General features: G+C 46.0%; 1 protein-coding gene across 1 annotated transcript; it reads left to right on the top strand.

The window, feature by feature from the left end:
* The first annotated feature begins 274 nt into the window (after positions 1-274).
* On the top strand, positions 275-19,975 carry DDX27 (DEAD-box helicase 27). The gene is made up of 21 exons (XM_006758800.2): positions 275-451; positions 1,116-1,262; positions 3,161-3,220; positions 3,459-3,624; positions 4,180-4,226; positions 4,357-4,443; positions 5,551-5,656; positions 6,562-6,735; positions 7,352-7,502; positions 10,177-10,276; positions 10,413-10,554; positions 11,382-11,535; positions 12,370-12,451; positions 12,854-13,031; positions 14,189-14,295; positions 14,489-14,591; positions 17,535-17,629; positions 17,763-17,886; positions 18,404-18,491; positions 19,505-19,579; positions 19,844-19,975. Exons 1-21 carry the CDS (start codon positions 359-361, stop codon positions 19,860-19,862), a joined length of 2,298 nt encoding a protein of 765 aa, XP_006758863.1. The 5' UTR covers positions 275-358; the 3' UTR covers positions 19,863-19,975.
* Positions 19,976-20,544: the final 569 nt, after the last annotated feature.

Below are 20,544 nucleotides of genomic sequence, written 5' to 3'. Positions count from 1 at the left end.
CAGAGAAATACTTTGTTGACCGTTTGTTGTATTATCTTCCAGTTTTATGTACATAAATATACACATACAGAGCTTATCCACGCACCTCGTTACACTTTCTCGCCCCTCGCACTCTGCAATGTCCCCCCTGCTTTTTGAGCTCCGAGACAATGGAATTTGACGGAGGCAAAGCCCGCCCCTTGATTGTGTCACTAGAAGCCACGCCCCACACTAGCGCATGCGCAGTCCTCGGGCGCCGTGGTTAGTCGGGGGCTTCTTCAGAACGGAAGTGACGTAGCAGTGACGAGAGGACGGTCGCGGAAAAGTTCGGGCTGTCGCGTGCCGTGGGCTGGTTTCCGACAGTGATCGCGGCGGCAGCATGCTGGACGAGCTGGGTTTTATCGGGACCATCGGCGAGGATGACGAGGTGCCTGTGGAGCCCGAGTCTGACTCCGGAGACGAGGAGGAGGAGGTAGGTATGAGCCGGTCGGGGGTCGGGGCGCAGCGACGGACGCTCAGGTTTCCTTGACTCGGTTCCCTTCCCTCTGATTCCTCGGCTCTGTCCCCAAATCCTCAGCATTCCCCAGCCAGGCCGGCATGTGGCCTTCAGCCAAGGGTCTCACCGGGACCCCCAGATCTTCCTCAGTTTGCTCGCCACTAGCGTTTCCTCGCCGCCGCACGGTGCCGTGCCATTCCGTGTCGCCTTGGCGAGCTCGGTACCCACTCGCCGAACGGATACTTCATTCAGGCCGTGTAATAGGGATCCAGAGGCGAAACAAGCCCTGGTTTCTGCTCAAGGAGCTGCGGTCATGCATTCGTTCGCGATGACAGTATTTAGTCAATACTTACATTTGTTACACCTACTGTTGAGCATGTGGGACATAGCCATGAACAGTTAAAAAGGGATCAGTGTCATGAAAAAGTGCTCACCCTTCAGAGTTCCAGCCGGGGTGTTTTCCCCTCTGCACCTCATCTGTCTGCTGACACCTCCATTAGGGCATCCTATGGCCGCCACAAAATTCAGCTGCTCCAAAGCTTTGTAGATTTCTCTCTTGTTGGGTACCCCATTTTCTTCTTCCTTTTCTAGTGTTCTCTCATCTCAGTCCCATAGTCACACTTTTTCTTCCTCTTCTCAGGGGCCCATTGTGCTGGGCAGAAAGCAGAAAGCCTTGCAGAAGAACCGCAGCGCTGATTTCAACCCTGACTTCATTTTCACTGAGAAGGAGGGAATGTACGATGGCAGCTGGGCCATGGCAGATGTTATGAGCCAGCTCAAGAAGAAGGTACTGATAGGCAGTCCAGGTGTTAAGAGTTCTACCCTGAGCTCACTGCCATCTGCTTACATGCAGCAGATATTGGAACTTTTTGGAACTATGTGGTATAGTTGTTGTTTTGATTGATTTCAGGGAGGAAGGGAGAGGGAGAGGGAGATAAAAACATCAATGATGAGAGAGAATCATTGCATGGCTGCCTCCTGCACGCCCTCTCCTGGGACTGAGCCCAGACATATGTACCCTTGACTGGAATTGAACCTGGGACCCTTCAGTCTCCAGGCCGATGCTCTATCCACTGAGCCAAACCAGCTAGGTCTGTGGTGTAATTTTGGTGGGATAGGAAGTGATGATAAATTACCCACACTCTTGATTAAAACCAAGCAAGTGCCAAATGTTGCAAATGAATTTTTTGCAGACTTTAGTTACAAACACATTCATTGATCTCCAGACAATATTTAAAAGTATCAATAATATTTTATTGCCTTCCTTAAAATGTCCATAACAGCTTTTCCTGGAGGAGGGGTTGGTGAGCTCAGACTAACTTCAGTATATATAATAAGACAGACCCTTCTTGACTTTATAGACATTAAAATGTGGGGTGGAAAAGTCTTCGAGGAAACGTGATAATACCATTTAATGGTCTAGAAATACCAAGCATTACATATACCGTAAATTACTTGCCTTTAAAAAAATGGACAGAGCTATGTTAAAAATGGTCTCGTTTTTAGGTGTTCACTCCTTGTTTTGAATATTAGAAAGAAACCTTTATAACAAAGAACAATCTAGCAGGTGCCCTTGGTAGCGATATTTTAATAGCTAGACTCTGTCCCATAGATACTGTCATTCTCTCTCACTTGCCAGGTAATCTCATGTCACCTCATGTTTAGGGTCCCTGGTCCCCACACAGCATAGCTAAAGATGCCACAAATGTCATTGTCATCTGCTTATTTGCCAAGATCGCATGCTTCTCTTTGAGTTTGGTTAACAAGCTAGAAGATGCATGAAAATTATTTTATATTTCCTGCACTTCAAAGAGAAATATTGCCTGCTCAGAGCAGTTTAATCGGGCTCTGCTGTCCTCGTTTTGATTGAAATAAAACGGCATTGCCTTTTCAAGGTCCTCTTGAGGTGTTTGGTTTTTGTTTTGTTTTTTCTATTCATATGGACCCAATGAAATTAAAGACTGCGCCTTATACAGCTTACAGTCTATCAGTGTAGAAAACAACTAGACAAATAATTACACAGTTAACTATAGTGCCATAGCAGTTTAGGGAGCTTTGAGCATAAAGAGGGCCTGCCATTACTTACCCTTTATAAAGTTTTATTACTATCCAGCATTACCTGAATTTGTTCAGAGTTCAGCATTTTAATTAATAGGCTAATTTATGTCTGATTGGTAAGTTTTTCTGAGTAGTATTCAGATATAATATGATGTGTCTTAGTAATTGTATTATTCTGAATAGTAAACACTTCTAAAATGTGAATGTTCTCATTGGTTCCAGGTAATTTACAGTTTTTCATAAATAGACAACTTATTTAATGTTTTGGGCTATGAATAATCTGTGGATTGATTAATGTATCTAAGGACAGACAGCCTTTTTGTATATTAATATCTGAGGTCAGCTGAAACAGGTTTGGCTCAGTGGATAGAGCATCTGCCTGTGGACTGAAAGGTCCCAGGTTCGATTCTGGTCAAGGGCATGTACCTGGGTTGCGGGCACTTCCCCAGTAGGAAATGTGCAGGAGGCAGCTGATCGATGTTTCTAACTATCTCTCTCCCTTCCTCTCTGTAAAAAATCAATAAAATATATTTTTAAAAAAATATCTGAGATCAGACCCTGAGAGAAACCTTGCTTCGTCTCTTTCCCATATGTATATTCTTTTCATCTCTGTATTTTTATCTGCAGAGGGCAGCCACTACATTAGATGAGAAGATTGAGAAAGTTCGAAAGAAAAGGAAAACAGAGGTGAGAAAGCAAAGCAGTTACTTCTCTTCGCAGTTAAGCCCACAGCTGTAGCCTCGACACCTCCCCACTGTTTCTCTCCAAGCCTACGTGGAAGTGCGGCTGGTGCAGGCAGGCTTTTCCGTGTGTCCACTGTTAATATTCATTAAAAATCCTCGTAGCATAATGGAGCTGTGCGTAGGTTCTGGACTTCCTGAAGTTTGTAGTTGCCTGACTTTATTACAATTGTGTTTCCTCCTAGGACAAAGAAGCCAAGTCTGGGAAGACAGAGAAGGAGAAAGAGACAAAGGAGGGCTCTGAACCGGAGGAGCAGGAAGACCCTGAAGGGCAAGATGAGGAAGGCTCAGCAGATGAAGACTCAGAGACCGACTACTCATCATCCGATGAGAATATCCTCACCAAAGCAGGTAGGCGATACCGTGTTGCTGTCAGAAACAGGAACAGGACATTGGAAAGTGTCCGCCTTGACTTGTAGGATTTGCTGTGCTCTTTCACGCAGTTAAATTTAACATCTCCATGTGGAACTCCTTTCTGTAAGCTTCCCTTTTTTCTTGGGATTTTGTTAGGGTTGTTGTACTTAGTAGGCAGAATTTACTCTTTTCCTCATCTCCAGCCTCACACAGCTGCCAGCACCTCTGACTCGAACTTATTTGGGTGCTGGGACCCCCACATCCCTCATCAGATGGGTCCAACCACGTAATGGCTACTCCATAAATATTTCTTGCAGAAATGAGAGCTAAAGCATCATAGTATAGCATAGAGGTTGAGAACCTGGTCTCTGGAACTTGGTGAGTTTGTTTCCTGTCTCCACGGCCTCACAATGACCTCATCTTTGAAATAAAGCTAATGACAGCCACGCTCTGAAGCAAGCTGTCCACAGAGAGCACTTAGGACAGTATCTAGCAGATTGTAAATGCTCCGTAAGGATAAACCCTGATTATCAGCTATGTTTTTCTCCATAGACACACTCAAAGTAAAGGAGCGGAAGAAGAAAAAGAAGAAAGGACAAGTGAGTGTGGGCTTGGAAAACAGGATGCAGCTTGTTTTTGCATCCTAAAAGGATTTTAAGGACAGTTTGTTTTCTTTGCCTTTTTTTTTTTTGCTGAATTCTCATTCTGTCTTTTGGTTTTCTGGTGTAGGAAGCAGGAGGATTTTTTGAAGATGCATCTCAGTATGATGAAAACCTCTCATTCCAGGACATGAACCTTTCCCGCCCTCTTCTGAAGGTAGTGGCTTCTTTTTACAACTGTGTAGTCATCCTGTGACTCGGCTTCCTAAGCTGGGCTCTTTGCTTCCCTGAACTCTCTTATCCACACGGCTGCCAGGCAACCCTCTTAAACAGAAAGTTCATCTTGGCCCTGCTGGGCCCCTATGATGCTGTCTCTTGGCACTCCTTCTGCTCTGGCCATACTGTCTTCCTCGCTGGTCCTCAAACAGGTCATGCATCTTTGTCCTCAGGGCCTTTGCCCTGGCTCTTCATTCTGCCAGGAAGATTCTTTCACAAATCCGTTTTCATTGCTCCTTGCCTCTTCCAAGGTTCCACTCAGTAACCACTGCTCATGAGACCTTCCCTGACACACTCTGTAAACTGCACTCATTCCCTCCCCACTGCCTTCCCCAGCCACCTTTCTCCATAGCATTTATCTCCATATGACATGTGTTTGTTTTGTTCTGTTTTTTCTATCCTATATAATAAAGAGCTAATATGCAAATGGTCATCATGCCCTCGTGTCCTTGCACCAGGGCCAAGGGACCTGAGGCTGCATCCCCCTGTCCCGGCACTGGGCTGGGGGAATTGAGGCTGCGCCCCCAACCCGGTGGGGCTTGATGGGGGACCTGAAGCTGCGCCTCCCCACCCAGCGGGGCTTGTCGTGGGTGGGGCGGGCCGGGTCTGGGTCTTGAGAGATTTAGAGGCGTGCGCGGGTGGGCGGGGACTTGACTCTGGGTCCCGCGGTGCGCCCCAGACTCTGACAGGAAGGAGATTTTCATATACATTTTACTAATTTTCTTTTATCTCTGACACCTCTATTATAGAGAAAGGGCAAATAGCAATATTAAAATATTTCCTCTGATTCCCTTTTAATGTGCACGAATTTCATGCACCAGGCCACTAGTCAGATTATAAGATTCCTGAGGGCAACGTTTTTGTTTCTTTTGTTTGCTGCTATATTCTCAAGTGCCTAGAACAGTGCCTCACACACAAGAGGCACAATAAATGCTGTGGATTGAATGACTGGAATGGACTAAGATACCACTTGTTTGGAAACATGCCTTGTTTGTTTCATGCTGAGACTCTCCCTACCCCTCTGTCTAACACTCTCTTTTTCCTTCAGGCCATTACAGCCATGAACTTTAAGCAGCCCACCCCGATCCAGAAGGCGTGCATACCTGTGGGACTGTTGGGGAAGGACATCTGTGCCTGTGCAGCCACTGGGACAGGTAAAAAGAATAGGGACTTGGGGAGAGGGGAGGCAGAAGGAGGATGTTCAACCTAGAACAGGCTCTAAGTTGACTGACCAAAAGGCCACTTTGGTAAATACACAGATATAAATTTGATTTTTGTTAACCCTCACCTGAGAAAAAGAGAAAGAGAAAGAGACAGAGAGAGAGAGAAACACCAAAGTGAGAGCAACACATTGATTGGTTGCCTCCCACATATGCCCCTTTAGTGTGCAGGCTGACATTCTAACTACAGAGGACACTGGTCAGTGCCACAGATATAATTTTTAATGCAGTAACATTACATATTTTGTTTAGTAGCTCCCTTAGGAAAAAAAAACTTACTATAGCCCTGGCTGGGCATCGTTGCATGCAGCAAAGGGGTTTCCAGTTCGATTCCTGGTCAAGGGCACATGCCTGGGTTGTGGGCTAGATCCCCAGTAGGGGGTGTGCAGGAGGCAGCAGATCAATGTTTCACTCTCATATCAATGTTTCTCTCTCTTTCTTTCTTTTCCTCTCTCCAAAAATCAATAAAAAAATATAACACAAATAACTTATTGTATATTTTCCTATTTCTTTAAAAACTCTTTGCTTTTTCAAAATGGTTGCATAGTATCTTATTACATGACTGTTTTTTACTATATAATTAACTGCACTAATATACAGTGTTGCATTGAGCATCCCTTTTACAAAAACTTTCCTCCTATGAAGAGGCCTGTCACGGAAGAGACAGGCGGTCATATTCAAGGCGATACCCTGATTGAATTAAACGAGGAGGACCTGCACTAGACCCCCTGCAACCTGTGACCCGTAACTATCGTACATATTTCTGTGCTCAGGCGAAAACGTAAACCTTGAAGGGACTGAACCTCTTCTCTTTGCTTTCTTCCTGCCCTTGTCTCCAGGTAAAACTGCTGCCTTCGCACTGCCCGTCTTGGAGCGTCTAATCTACAAACCCCGCCAGGCTCCAGTAACCCGCGTGCTCGTGCTGGTTCCCACCCGAGAACTGGGCATCCAGGTACACTCGGTCACCAAGCAGCTGGCCCAGTTCTGCAACATTACCACCTGCCTAGCTGTGGGTGAGTATCTGGCCGAAGGCTGTCAGCCCCGAAAGACCGTGACATAGTGGAGGATGGATTGCCCCACCCTCTGAGGTTGACGGATGCCAAGAAAGCCTTTATGTGATTAAATAGTGGACAATGTGTTTTTATAGTAGGTAGTGGGAGGTGGGGAGAGGGTTTGATAGGGACTTAACCAGTCTTGCAGAATGAAATTTTAAAATTATGGGGAAAATTTTTTCTTGGTACTAAATAAGTTTACGATACAATTTCTGCTTTGCATGAATAACGAATCAAATATTGTTTGGGGCAGAATTTTTCTGATGATGTTATACAATACTGTTTTCTAACCTTCATTTTACCCACCATATGCCATGCTGCTTCTCTTAATCCTTAGATGCCTGGATCTGAAGTTCCTTCGTGTCATCATCTTTTTTGATTTTTTGCATTTAACAGAGTTGTAGTTAAAAAATCTGTCTCTCCAAACAGATTGTAAAATCCACACATGTGGGGCATTTGTCAGTTGTATTCTCTGCTGTTTCTTCTGCGTCTGGCATGAGACCTGGCAGGTGGCAGGGCTCAGTCAGTAGTGGTGAATGACTGAACTGGCTGTCTGGTGGGGCTTTTTTCTTCGCAGGTGGTCTGGACGTGAAGTCTCAGGAAGCTGCTCTTCGGGCAGCACCTGACATCCTCATTGCCACCCCAGGCCGGCTCATCGATCACCTCCACAACTGCCCTTCCTTCCACCTGAGTAGCATTGAGGTGCTCATCCTGGATGAGGCTGACAGGTACTTACCTGGGATTCCATGGGCCACAGCCCTGGATGGGAACTTGCCACCCTGGATTATTCTACAGTAGAGGCTGGTGCATGAAATTCATGCACGGGTAGGGTCCCTAGGCCTGGTCAGCGATCAGGGCCGATCTGTGGGGCAGTCGGGGAGGCTCTGCTGGCACCTACCTTGGCCGGCCTGGCTTGGCCTGCTTGCCAGGCCTGCCCCCTGCTGCTGTCGCTGGTTGCCTCAATTTGCGGGGTGACCAGTGTGGCGATTGGCGGACCCCCGCTGGTACCCGCATTGGCTGACCTGGGGCCTGTGGACTGGGGACAGCTCCTGTGTTGAGTGTCTGTCCCCTGGTGGTCAGTGAGCATCCTAGTGACTGGTTGTTCCATTGTTTGGTCAGTTTGCATATTAGGCATTTATTATATAGGATGGCTCTCACCAGTTCAGCTGCTCACGTTTGTGCCTTTGTCCATCCTTAGTCCAGATTATTCTGCTCTCTTTCTCCTTCTGTAAAGTGCTGGTTAAAAGGGAAGGTAGATCAAATCCTGCCTCTGCCACTTCCTGAGATTTGGGGACATCTTTTAGATTATCAAAGCAAAACCTTTCCCTGTTTGTAAGTGGGAGATAAGAACAGCACCAATCTTGTGGTGTTGAGGATTCAAGGAGTAAGTTGGGATAAGTGCCAGTGCATAGTGAGGACTTCACAAACAGCCTCTCTTAGTGTGATGTGGGGCTCACTCCATCCCTCCTTCTCCCTCTTTCCTTCTACTTTCCTCCCTCTTTCCTCCCTCCTTCCTTCCACTCATATGTGTCCCATCTGCTCACCTCTTTCCTCCATAACGGAACAGAATAAAGTCTTAATGATCCTAGTCTAATGAAGGAGGTGGGGTAGGGGAAGGAGGCAACAAAAACCCCTAAAGCCTGTTCAATTTTACTCTCAAATTGCAGCATCTCCAACTGAACAGGTCTTTAATCAAGCTCTGATCTGTATGCCCCTCGTCTCTCTTCCCATCTCATGATCAGCAATGTAGTCCTATTTGTTGTTCTGGCCAAAATTCTTTTTAAAAAAATACATTGTATTGATTTTTTTTTACAGAGAGGAAGGGAGAGGGATAGAGAGTCAGAAACATCGATGAGAGAGAAACATTGATCAGCTGCCTCCTGCACACCCCCTACTGGGGATGTGCCTGCAACCAAGGTACATGCCCTTGACCGGAATCGAACCTGGGACCTTCCAGTCCGCAGGCCGACGCTCTATCCACTGAGCCAAACCGGTCAGGGCAAGGCCAAAATTCTTAACGTCATTTGTGTCTCCTCATTTTCACACCGCACAAAACATCCATAAATCCTGTCAGTACTTGCCCACTTTCGGGTTTCTGCATTTGCTGTTTCATCAGCTTGAAATGACTTTCTTTTTCCTCAGGTTTCTGCTCTAGTTGTCACTTATCTGAGAAAAGGCCCTACCCCACCTCATCCTCCCCTTCCTGTCTTGTGATCTCCAGTCTCTGAGGTCTCGCTCGCCTCTCTGACCTACCTCCCTTATGGTTACCTGAATGCTGGTGTGGTGGTTGTGTCCCACCGCTCCTCTAGAACATCATTTCATAAAGGGCTGGCTTGGTGTTGCTTGCTGCCGCATCCCAGTGCTACATCTGGAATCCAGTAGATGCTCAGTGAGTGTTGAATAATTGACTGACTGACAGAGCAAATGGACCATTCTTGAGGCCTGAAGGAAGTAAAGGAGATTGTTCTCAGGCAAGGGAACATGATCTGATTCAGGTTTTAAAGGGGAAGGAAATTGTATTCTTCAAACACGTCAGCATCTGAAAAGACTGGGAAAGGATATGGAAGTTTTAGATTGAAGTGTCTAAGGAGACATGACAAATAAATGTAATACCTGATTCTCAACTGAGCCTGACCTGGAGGGAGAAGTACTCTAAAGAACTGCATCAGTTGAAAAAACCTGGAGTCAAGGTGATCTCACAGATTACTATTACCTACAAAGAGAAAAAGGTTCCTTTATCAGTGGCAAAACCTGGCAGACATCTCCTTAACCAAGTGTTCAAACTGATCTTTATCTCCTGATGGACTGGGAGTGGGGTGCACATCCGCACCCCTACACATTCTTTCTGCAATGGTTTACTGAATACAGTCCCTGGGAAATAGACAAATACAGAGTGTGGAAGAGGCTGAGAGGATTCTTCTAGATTAAGGGAGACTAAAGAGACATGCCAACCAACCAAATGCAACAGGAACTTTGGTTTCTAGACTAAATAACAAGACAGCTACAGAATGATATTTGGGAACAGCTAGGAAAATTTGGATATGGACTATACTTTAGATGGTGTTATTCAAACTTAAAATTCATAGGTGTAATAATGACATTGTGATTACATAGAAGGTCATTGTTCTTAAGAAATGTGTGCTGAAATATTTAGACATAAAGTGTCCTGATATCTACAACTTACTTGCAAATAGTTTAGCCAGGAAAAAAAAAATAGATTAAGCAAATGTGGCCAAATGATAATTCTTAGTGAATCTTGTTAATGCTAATAAAATAAGTAAATTAAGGCGCCTGAAGCAGAACCAATGACAACAACAAAATATGGCATCTGATGTTTTCTGCCCCTCGACAGAAGCGAGTTTAGTCCATTTCTCTTGATCCCTCCCCTTCCCTGCTCACCAGGATGCTGGACGAGTACTTTGAGGAGCAGATGAAGGAGATCATCCGAATGTGTTCCCATCACCGCCAGACTATGCTCTTCTCGGCCACAATGACGGATGAGGTGGGCTGTGGGGAATCTCCTCGGTGGGGTGAGTGGAGAAGACAGTTCAGAGAACCCTGGTCTGGGCTGGGGGTGGGTACCCCCCCTTTCTGCCCCGTGGTAGGCTGGTGAGCATCCCTATCTTTGTGCCTGGCAGGTCAAAGATCTGGCTTCTGTCTCTCTGAAGAACCCTGTCCGGATATTTGTGAACAGCAACACGGATGTGGCCCCCTTCCTGCGGCAGGAGTTCATCCGGATCCGGCCAAATCGGGAAGGGGACCGGGAAGCCATTGTGTCAGGTGCAAGCCCAGGGTGGGACTGGGCAGGGTGGGGTGCTCGACTCCCATGACCTCAGGAGTGCCATCTGGAGCCTCCTCCATCCAGCCTCCCCTAATCCAGTGTGTGTTGCTGCCATTCCTTCACTCCATCACTTTCGATATGTTTTTCCTCCCTTATTTTTATCGTCTCACCTTCCTCCCACCATCCAGTTACCATTTCCCCTCACTGCACCTTTGGCCCTTAGTTCAGGCCACTGCTGTGTGTTGCCTGGACTATTGCAGCCGCCTCTTACGTGCCTGTCCTGCTTCCACCCTTATCCCTTGGTAATCCACTCTCCACCTACAGATCATGTAAAATGATCTTTACAAATGAGCACTTGCCTATTACTTCCTTATTGAAAGCCCGCTGGTGTCTTCCATTGCTCTTAGACTAAAATCCACGCTCCCTAGCAAGTTCTGCAAGCCCTCTGGGTCTGGCCCCTGCCTGCCTTGTTTCCTGGCACTCAGCCACACTCACCTGCTTTAGCTTTCTCAAACCCACAAGCTTGTCCTCCTTGGGGCCTTTACGTTTGCTCTCTCCTCTGCCTGGAGTCTTCCTCCTAATCTCATGGATGATCCTGCCTTGTCATTAAGCTTGAGAGGAACCAGTGCTGAAGCTACCTCCCCGTCCTCCCTTCACTTTCTCACGGGCAGGACTCGCTTTTCTGGCTCAGCCCTGGAATTTGAGCTTCGCACGGGTAGGAACCTCGCCTGTCTGTCTCCCTGATGCCAGGCACAGCACTACTTCGCAGGCGAGGAGGGAATATGTTTCGGAGATGGCTGCTGGTTCACTCTTCTCTCCCTGCCAGCTCTGTTGACAAGGACCTTCACCGACCATGTGATGCTGTTCACCCAGACCAAGAAGCAGGCCCACCGCATGCACATCCTCTTGGGTCTCATGGGACTGCAGGTGGGCGAGCTCCATGGCAACCTGTCGCAGACGCAGCGGCTGGAGTCCCTCCGGTAAACTTGGGGTTAGGGTTGGCTCCTATCCACCCTTCTTGGGCAGGTCAGAGAGGCTCTCTTAACACATACGAGGGAAAATACCACCCAGAAGCTGTGTTGGAATACTAGCAGGGACGCAGGTAGCACAGTTTCCCTGGAAGGTCATGTCTTAGGTACACTCAGAACTAACTCCTCACAGAAGAGGTAACTCATGCCCCAGGGCTTGTGTATGGGAGCTGCTGAGTGGGCCATGAAAAGAGATTCTGACTCGGGACGATTCAGCATACTTTGGCATACGTTTTTGTCTACAGCTGCTCCAGGGCAGTGGACAAACCCGAGTCTGATGGAAGGAAATTTGGAATCAAAGCTTGTCGCCATTTCTTGACCATTTACTTTGCCAGGCCTGTGCTGTGTGCTTTTCTGTGTGATTCATTTAATTCTCACAGAATGGAGTCAGCTTGGGGGCAAGGAGGAACCCTTTAGAGCTCTCCCACCTATCCCTATTCATCATAGATGGCTGAGAGTTGCTTTCTAAAGAAAAGCTATTTTGAATGCTGAGACATTTGCATATGCTACTTCCTATCTAGGACAGCTCTGTGGTTCCCAAACTTCCATATGTATAGGAATTCCTGTGTAAGGGGGTATACACAAAATGACGTTTGCTCCACTTTATGGATTGTTTAAGGGGGAGTGTAAATGTCGATGGGCTGACACTTAGGCTCTGTCCCCACTGTGATAGTCTGTACTCCGCTGCTTGACTCCAAATGGAATTGTGTTCTTCTGGCTCAGGATCCTGCATAGCAGTACTGAGGATGGGAATCTGAATAAACATCTCTTTGTGGCTATTTCCAGGCGCTTTAAGGATGAACAGATTGACATTCTTGTGGCCACAGATGTGGCAGCCCGTGGACTTGACATCGAGGGGGTTAAAACGGTGAGCAGGCCCTGGCTGGTTTGGCTTAGTGGGTAGAGTGTCAACCTGCAGACTGAAGGGTTGTAGGTTCAATTCTGGTCAAGGGCATGTACCTTGGTTGCAGGCTCAATCCCCAGCCTGGTTGGGACGAGTAAAGGAGGCAACCAGTCGATGTGTCTCTCTCACATCAATGTTTCTCTCTCTGTCTCTCCCCCTCACTTCCACTCTCTCTGAAAAATCAATGGCAATATATTTTTGAGTGAGGATTAACAAAAAATTCAAACACACACACACACACAAAACAAAAAAAGGGTGAACAGGTTCCATCTTCCTTGAACTTTGGGTGGGAGTCCTTTTGCCTCCTTGTGTTCCGACTGTTTCCCAACTCCCACATATGAATGATGGTCAGCTTTGACCTTCCAGGTAATCAACTTCACGATGCCCAATACCATCAAGCATTACGTCCACCGGGTGGGGAGAACAGCACGTGCTGGCAAGGCTGGGCGTTCGGTCTCTCTGGTGGGAGAAGAAGAGCGGAAGATGTTGAAGGAGATTGTGAAGGCTGCCAAAGCTCCTGTGAAGGCCCGGATACTTCCCCAAGGTGAGCAGACACCACTGCAGCAGCTCAGGGCAGTTCGGATAGGTGAGGCAGGGGCAGAAGATAATGGGTGAGAGCAGGAGCTTTGCAGTCAGGAGCCAAGTTTGAATCTTGCTGAGTAACTCTGGGCAGGTCTTACCTCTCCTCTCTGGGCTTCAGTCTTTGTGTGTAAAAGAGACTCATGATAGACTTATGCCTCAAGTGCCTTATTCATTGGTATTTTACATCCTTTGAGAAGAAAGTTCTCTCTTAGGGCAAAATCCCCATTGATTCCCTCCTGTCCCCTAGTCCTTGAGGGGCAAAAGGTGAGGAGATCAGCATTCATTCTTTTGGATATCTTTCATTCTTTATGTTCTCATTCAAAGGAGTCTTAAAGCACATCCTTTTTAAACTTTTTTTTTTCAGTTATGAACATAATAAATATTCAGTGTTGGGACTTAGTAAATAAAATAAGAGCTAAAATGTAATTGTATGTTAAGGAACTCACCACTGTTAGTATTTAGATACATATTCTTTTTTCCTTTCATATATGTCTATCTTTTTTTTTCCCATTTAATTCATTCAGCCAGCAAATAATTATTGAGTACTACTGTATATGCCTGGTGCTATTTATTCTATTTTAGGTTTTGGGGATACAGCAGGAAACAAAACAGCTGATCCTGTGGTGGAGAAAGACATGAAAAAGCTAAGAGAAGATGTGATTTAGAACTGCAGGAGGAGAGGTGCCTACTTTAGAAAAGCTGTTTAGGAAAGCCTCTGAGCAGGTGGCATTTGAGACGAGTCCTGGACGACAAGAATGAGGTGGCCCTAAGTGGTCTGGGGACAGAGTGTGCCAAGCAGAGAACACCAGGGCAAGGCCTCTGAGGCGGGAGCAAACTTAATGTGCGAGTAAAAGGGAAGAAAGGCCAGAGGGCCCGAGGCACGGTGAGCAAGGTGGAGATAGAAGGCCAGAGAGGTCGGCAGGGGCCATGCTTAGAAGTTTAGAGCTTATTTTAAAAGCAACAGGAAACCTTCAGGCAGGGTTGGAGGGCTGTTTAGCAGAGAAGTCACACACAAAAAACCACAATTTTCTAAGTCACTAAATACATATCTACTTTCCTTTCATCAGCTACATAGGCTTCACTCTTACTTAAAACATTTTTTTGTTCTCTTCCCTCAAGATGTCATCTTGAAATTTCGGGACAAAATTGAGAAAATGGAGAAAGATGTATATGCAGTTCTGCAGCTGGAGGCTGAGGAGAAAGAGATGCAACAGTCGGAAGCCCAGGTGAGGCTGTGCGGAGGGCTCTGGTTCCCAGGGTCACTCGGTAAGCACACCGCATTAGCCCCTCTGAAATCCTTTGTCTGCAAACAGATCATCAGGGTCCCAAGCATTTTCGGCAATGGCTTCCTACAACTGCCACGTTATATATTGTCAGATGAAGGTTCCATGGCAGGTACTCTTTTGCTGTCCCCCGCAGATCAACACAGCAAAGCGGCTCCTGGAAAAGGGGAAGGAGGCACAGAACCACGAGCCTGAGAGGAGCTGGTTCCAGACCAAAGAAGAGAGGAAGAAGGAAAAAAGTATGTCGGGAGGTTCCTCAGAAGCTAAACATAGAATTCATAGGACCCAGCAATTCCACTCCTTGATCTAACCCCAGAGAACTGAAAATAGGGACTCAAATGGATACTTACACACCAGTGTTCATTGAAGCAGTACTCACTGTAGTCAAAGGGTGGAAGCACCCCATGTCCATCAACAGATGAATGGAGACACAAAATGTGTATACATACCATGGAATAGTCTTCGTCAATAATTAAGTTCTGGTGCATATTGTTAAGGATGGATATTGAAAACCTGTTGAGTGAACTAATCCAGACACAAAAGGACAAATATTTATGATTCTGCTTATATGAAGTACCTAATCATGCAAAGTCATAGACACAGAAAGTAGAATAGAGATTACTAGGGGGTAGGGGAGGGAGTTTCTTTTAAGCAGTCTTTTTTTTTTTTTTAATATATTTTTATTGATTTCAGAGAGGAAAGGAGAGGGAGAGAAAGATGGAAACATTAATGATGGGAGAGAATCATTGATCAGCTGCCTCCTGCACGCCCCACACTGGGGATCCAGCTCGCAACTCGGACATGTGCCCTTGACTGGAATCGAACCTGAGACCCTTCAGTCCACAGGCTGATGCTCTATCCACTGAGCCAAACTGGCTAGGGAAGTTATTTACTTATTTATTTTAATTTTTAATCCTCACCCGAGGATATTTTTCCATTGAATTTTAGAGAAAGGGAAGGAGAGAAATTGATGTGAGAGAAACACATTGACTGGTTGCCTCCTGCACAAGCCCAGGCCCTGCAGGGAGGAGCCTGCAACCCAGGTACATGCCCTTGACTGGAATAGAACCTGGGACCCTTTGGTCCATAGGCAGACGCTCTATCCACTGAACCAAACTGGCTAGTGTGTGAGGGAGTTATTAATGGTTACAGAGCTTCTGTTTGGGATGATGAAAAAGTTGTAGAAACAGAAAATGGTAATTGTTGTTCAATATTGTGAATAAAATTAGTGCTAAATTGTACACTTAAGAATGAAAATGGTAAATTTTTTTAAATCCTTATCCGAGGCTATTTTTTCCATTGATCCTTAGAGAGAGTGGAAAGGAGGGAGGAGGGGAAGAGAGAGAGAGAGGAGAGAGAGAGAGAGAGAGAGAGAGAGAGAGAGAGAGAGAGAGACATGGATATGAGAGACACATCGACTGGTTGCCTCCTTCATGCATCACAACTGGGACCTGGGATTTAACCTGTAACTGAGGTATGTGCCCTTGACCAGGTATCAAATCTGCAATGCTTTGGTGCATGGGCTGATGCTCTAACCTCTGAGCAAACCAGCCAGGACAAAATGGCAAATTTTATGTTACATATTTTGCCACAAGAGGCAGGAAAATATTTTTAGATATTCCCTGCCTTTCTCTATTTTTAACAATCACAAATGAATTTACATTGTTCTACACCTTGCTTTTTTCAATTTTATAGCTTGGAGATGATTTTATATAAGCATATGGATTGCTACTTTTTTATTTTTAAATATGGCTGTGTTATCTTCCATCAAATGGGTTGATTATGATTTATTTAATTAGTCCCTGTTGAGGGACATTGGGGTTGTTTCTAATCATTTGCTATTATTAACAATTCATGTAGTGAATAACTTTGTCCAGATTCCTTTGCACAATTAAGCAAATATATTTGATTTGTAGATAAAGTCCTTAAAGTAGAATTGTAGGTCAGAGGTTATATGTATTTATTATTTTGTTAGGGATTGCAAAATTACCTTCCAAAAAGATTATATCAGCAATTTAAGAAAGACAGCCTATATATGATGGGACAAAAAATTAGGGTGTATCTATGTTAAATTTTGTTAAAAATCTATATATTGCCCTAGTTGGTGGGATCCCTTGGGGGATGTCGGAGAGCCAGTTTTGTCCCAACACAGGAGCTGCCCCCGGTGGTCAGTGCACCCACACAGTGGAAGTGCTACTGGCGAGCTCAGCTGTGGCAGCACAAGCCTCTCCTGCAGACACTCTCCCTGTGCACCCAAGCTGCGGTGGTGGCAGGCACAGCGCGGGCAGGATGAGCAGGAGCGGTGCCCCGCCCGGGCTCAGGCTCCTCCCCAGCCGCCTGCCGCTTTGCACACTACTTCGTTCCGTCTGGATTGACATGGACAGTGGGCTGGAGCCCGACAAGCTGGTGGGTAAGGCCAGGCTGCGGCAGTGCAGAGGTCCACTGATCGCCGCAGGCCAGGCCGAGGGACCCCGCCAGTGCACGAATCCGTGCACTGGGCCTCTAGTAGAGTTATAACTATTCAGGGACATAAGTGAACTAAATCCTTATCTTTCACATCAAGAGGTAGATCAGGGGTCCTCAAACTATGGCCCGCGGGCTACATGCAAATACAAATATTGTATTTGTTCCCGTTTTGTTTTTTTACTTCAAAATAAGATATGTGCAGTGTGTATAGGAATTTGTTCATAGTTTTTTTTTAAATTATAGTCCGGCCCTCCAACGGTCTGAGGGACAGTGAACTGGCCCCCTGTTTAAAAAGTTTGAGGACCCCTGAGGTAGATAGATAATGGAAGTCTCAAATGGGTGAATTGAGAAATAGTGGAGCAAGCATGCTATTTAGTGAGATGGGGTAATCACCAAGAAAGTGAGTGATTGATGATTCTCATTTTAAGCCCTTGTGTACCAATTTAAAATCTGTGTACTTGTTAATGTAAGTTTTTTTTTTTTAAATGTTTTGATTTCAATGCGAGGAAGGTACGGGGAGAGGGATAGAAACATCAATGATGAGAGAGAATCATTGATCGCCTACCTCCTGCACGCCCCCTCCTGGGGATGGAGCCCACAACCATGACCTTCTAGTTCATAGGTTGACACTCAACCACTGGGCCATACTGGCCTGGCTGTAAGTTTAAAGGAAGTTATAAAACTACCTGAAATCTCATGCTCTCTTCTCATCCCAGTTGCTAAGGCTCTGCAGGAGTTTGACTTGGCCTTAAGAGGAAAGAAGAAGAGGAAGAAGTTTATGAAGGACGCCAAGAAAAAAGGGGAGATGACAGTGAGTGGCCTCCCCTTTGGAGTTGGGTCCCTGCACAGTGCAATGAGTCAGGGCTGCCTGACTCACATGTCATCCTGTTGAATCCAGCTTTAAAATAAAACTGTTCCATACTCACATGTCATCGTCTCTCTAGGCAGAGGAGAGGTCCCAATTCGAAATCCTTAAGGCACAGATGTTTGCTGAGCGGCTGGCCAAAAGGAATCGCAGAGCCAAGCGAGCGCGAGCAATGCCTGAGGAGGAGCCAGCAAGAGGCCCTGGTAGGCAAATGGGGAGCCTACCGGGGTTGGAAAGAAGGTTCTCCCTGTAACCTGTGCTTATAGCCAGGGAGAATATTAGAGGGATGGTGATAAGAGCCCACATTTTTTGAGTACTGAATATGTGCTAGTGTATACAGCTATACCTTTATTGGTTCCAAGTGGTGCAGTGACCTGTGGTTAGTGGGAATACCTAGGATTTGAAACCAGGCCTTTAGGAATCTGGAGCCTCAGTCCTTACCAGTTACCACATGGAGGAGCAGGTCAGGGTCAAATGAAGTGAAGGTGGTCTTTGGCCCATTTCACTTTGGACTACATAAACATTCTTTGGAGTGCTTCCTTCACACCTGGTACTTCTGATTCCTTATCCCTTTTCTGCCAGGATCTGATGTTTCACCTTCATGTCAATAAATCATTAGTCCAGAGCATCCACTGAACTTGGGACCATTACCCTGAGCTTAAGGGAATTTAGGAGCCTGGGTTTAAGAGGACATATCTAACCCATTCTCTCTCTGCACAGCCAAGAAGCAAAAGCAGGTGAAGAAATCTGTATTTGATGAAGAACTCACCAACACGAGCAAGAAGGCCCTGAAACAGTATCGAGCTGGGTAGGGTTTTAAGTCATCATGGAGCTCTTGGTATTTTGATGAAAGCTCTCTCTCCTTCCCCACTCACACTTCTCATATACCTATAGCTTTATAATATATATTTCAGGGGCTTCTGTCTGACTTCCCAGGGTGAGAACATGAGGAAAGAGGTGTTGAAGCTCTTTTGCCTTGGCGATAAAGTGGCACATTTTTGGTTCAGAAATAGAGCTTCACAGGAGAGTGATAGATAGAACCCCAAAGGATCCTGGTTTGCTCTTGGGAATGTGTTGTTCATCCCTCCTCTTGCCAATTCCCCAGGCGTGGGTTGGGATGGGGTTAGATTTACGCTTCCCAAGTAGTTTTATTATATACATCTTTGTCCCTCAGCCCAGTCTGCACTCTCTCCAATCTGGTACATCCCTCACAATCTGGGACTGCTAGCTCCCAACTGCTTGCCTGCCTGCCTGCCTGATTGTCCCAAATCGCTTCTGCCTGCCAGTCTGGTCACCCCCTAACCACTCCCCTGCCAGCCCGATCACCCCCAACTACCCTCACCTGCTGGCCCAATCGCCCCCAACTGCCTTCCCCTGCTAGCCTGGTTGCCCCTAACTGCCCTCCCCTGCAGGCCTGGTCTCCCCCAACTGCCTTCTCCTGCTGGCCTGGTCGCCCCTAACTGCCCTCCTTTGCTGGCCTGGTCACCCCTAACTGCCCTCCCCTGCTGGCCATCTTGTGACCACATGGGGGTGTCCATCTTGTGCAAGGATGCGACAGTCAGTTTGCATATTACCTCTTTATTATATAGGATGAGAAGGAAGGGTAGAGCCTCTTCCAGTTTTATTTTAAAGCTGGACTCTGACTTGCACAAACCCATATTATCAGGTAGAAACACACACGGGCTGAGAACCTCAGGACCTGAAAATGATGCATGTGTTGATCCTGCTGCTGTGTGTGGGAGCTGGGTTCAGTGGGGGTGAGACCACCCGCTTTTCCAACAGTTTGCCATTTCAGCATCATGTCTTCTCTCTCACCTACAGCCCCTCCTTTGAAGAAAGGAAACAGTTAGGCTTGTCCCACCAGAGACGAGGAGGAAACTTAAAATCTAAATCCAGGTAATGTTTGCAGTTTTGCAGGACCAAAGGTTACAACTATTTGGGATTAGAGAAGAAACCTTCCATGGGAAAGAAGCTCCTCCTTCCTCTTTCTGGCCTCTGAGGGGTTGGTCCTTTACTCTGATTTGTTAAAATTTAAATGTAGGGGTAGCATTGGTTAATGTTTTAAGATACCATTCTATGATACATTTTCTGTATATTGTATTTTTGCTCACCATCCAAAGTCTAGTCTCTTTCCATGATCCCTTCTGGTTTTCTTAATAGGTACAAGAGGAGGAAGTAGCCTTGGTGGCCTGAAGAAGTTCATGGGATGGCCCTTCGATCCCTTCCTTATGGGAAGTCATCCTGGTTTGATCTTTTCTCCATTTGTAAAAAAAATTCTTAAAACTTTAAAAAGTCTGTGTCATTTGTACAGTAAGAAAGAAAAAGAGTCAGTCAGCCAAGGCTTCCTCTTGCTGATTAGTTTTTACATAAAGAATATACCGAGACATTGGGGTGGTGGGGGCTTGCCTGGGGTGGGAATGGCTGAGGGGGTTGGGGTGGTCAATTGGGGAAAAAGACATATGTTTAACTTTAGACAATAAATAAAAATGTACACACACACATACACACACCAAATGGAAAAGTATTTGGGGGGCAGGGGAAAGAAACCGATCTACTTGTCAATTTTATTCCTGTTTCTTCCCTCAATAGCACACTGCTCCCAGTGCGCTAGCTTGGCACTGCCACATATACTTGGAATGCATCTTTGTGCCTGTAGAAAAGTTAGATGTGGAGGAAATTCTTACTAGTTCTCCTCAATTATGTCCTAGAACTAAAAGCTGTTATTTACCACAAACTATACCAGACATTCTGTGGACTGAGCACTTTCATTTAATTTACTACACCCCTATGAGGCAAGTACTATTATCCCCATTTTGCAGATAAGAAACAGGGTTGGAGAGACTGAGTCACTTTCCACTGCA

Source organism: Myotis davidii, unplaced genomic scaffold, assembly GCF_000327345.1.
Source record: "Myotis davidii unplaced genomic scaffold, ASM32734v1 scaffold935, whole genome shotgun sequence".
In the NCBI taxonomy this organism is placed as follows: Eukaryota; Metazoa; Chordata; class Mammalia; order Chiroptera; family Vespertilionidae; genus Myotis; species Myotis davidii.
The sequence above is the reverse complement of the archived record's forward strand: the minus strand, read 5'-3'. Positions and strand labels throughout refer to the sequence as shown.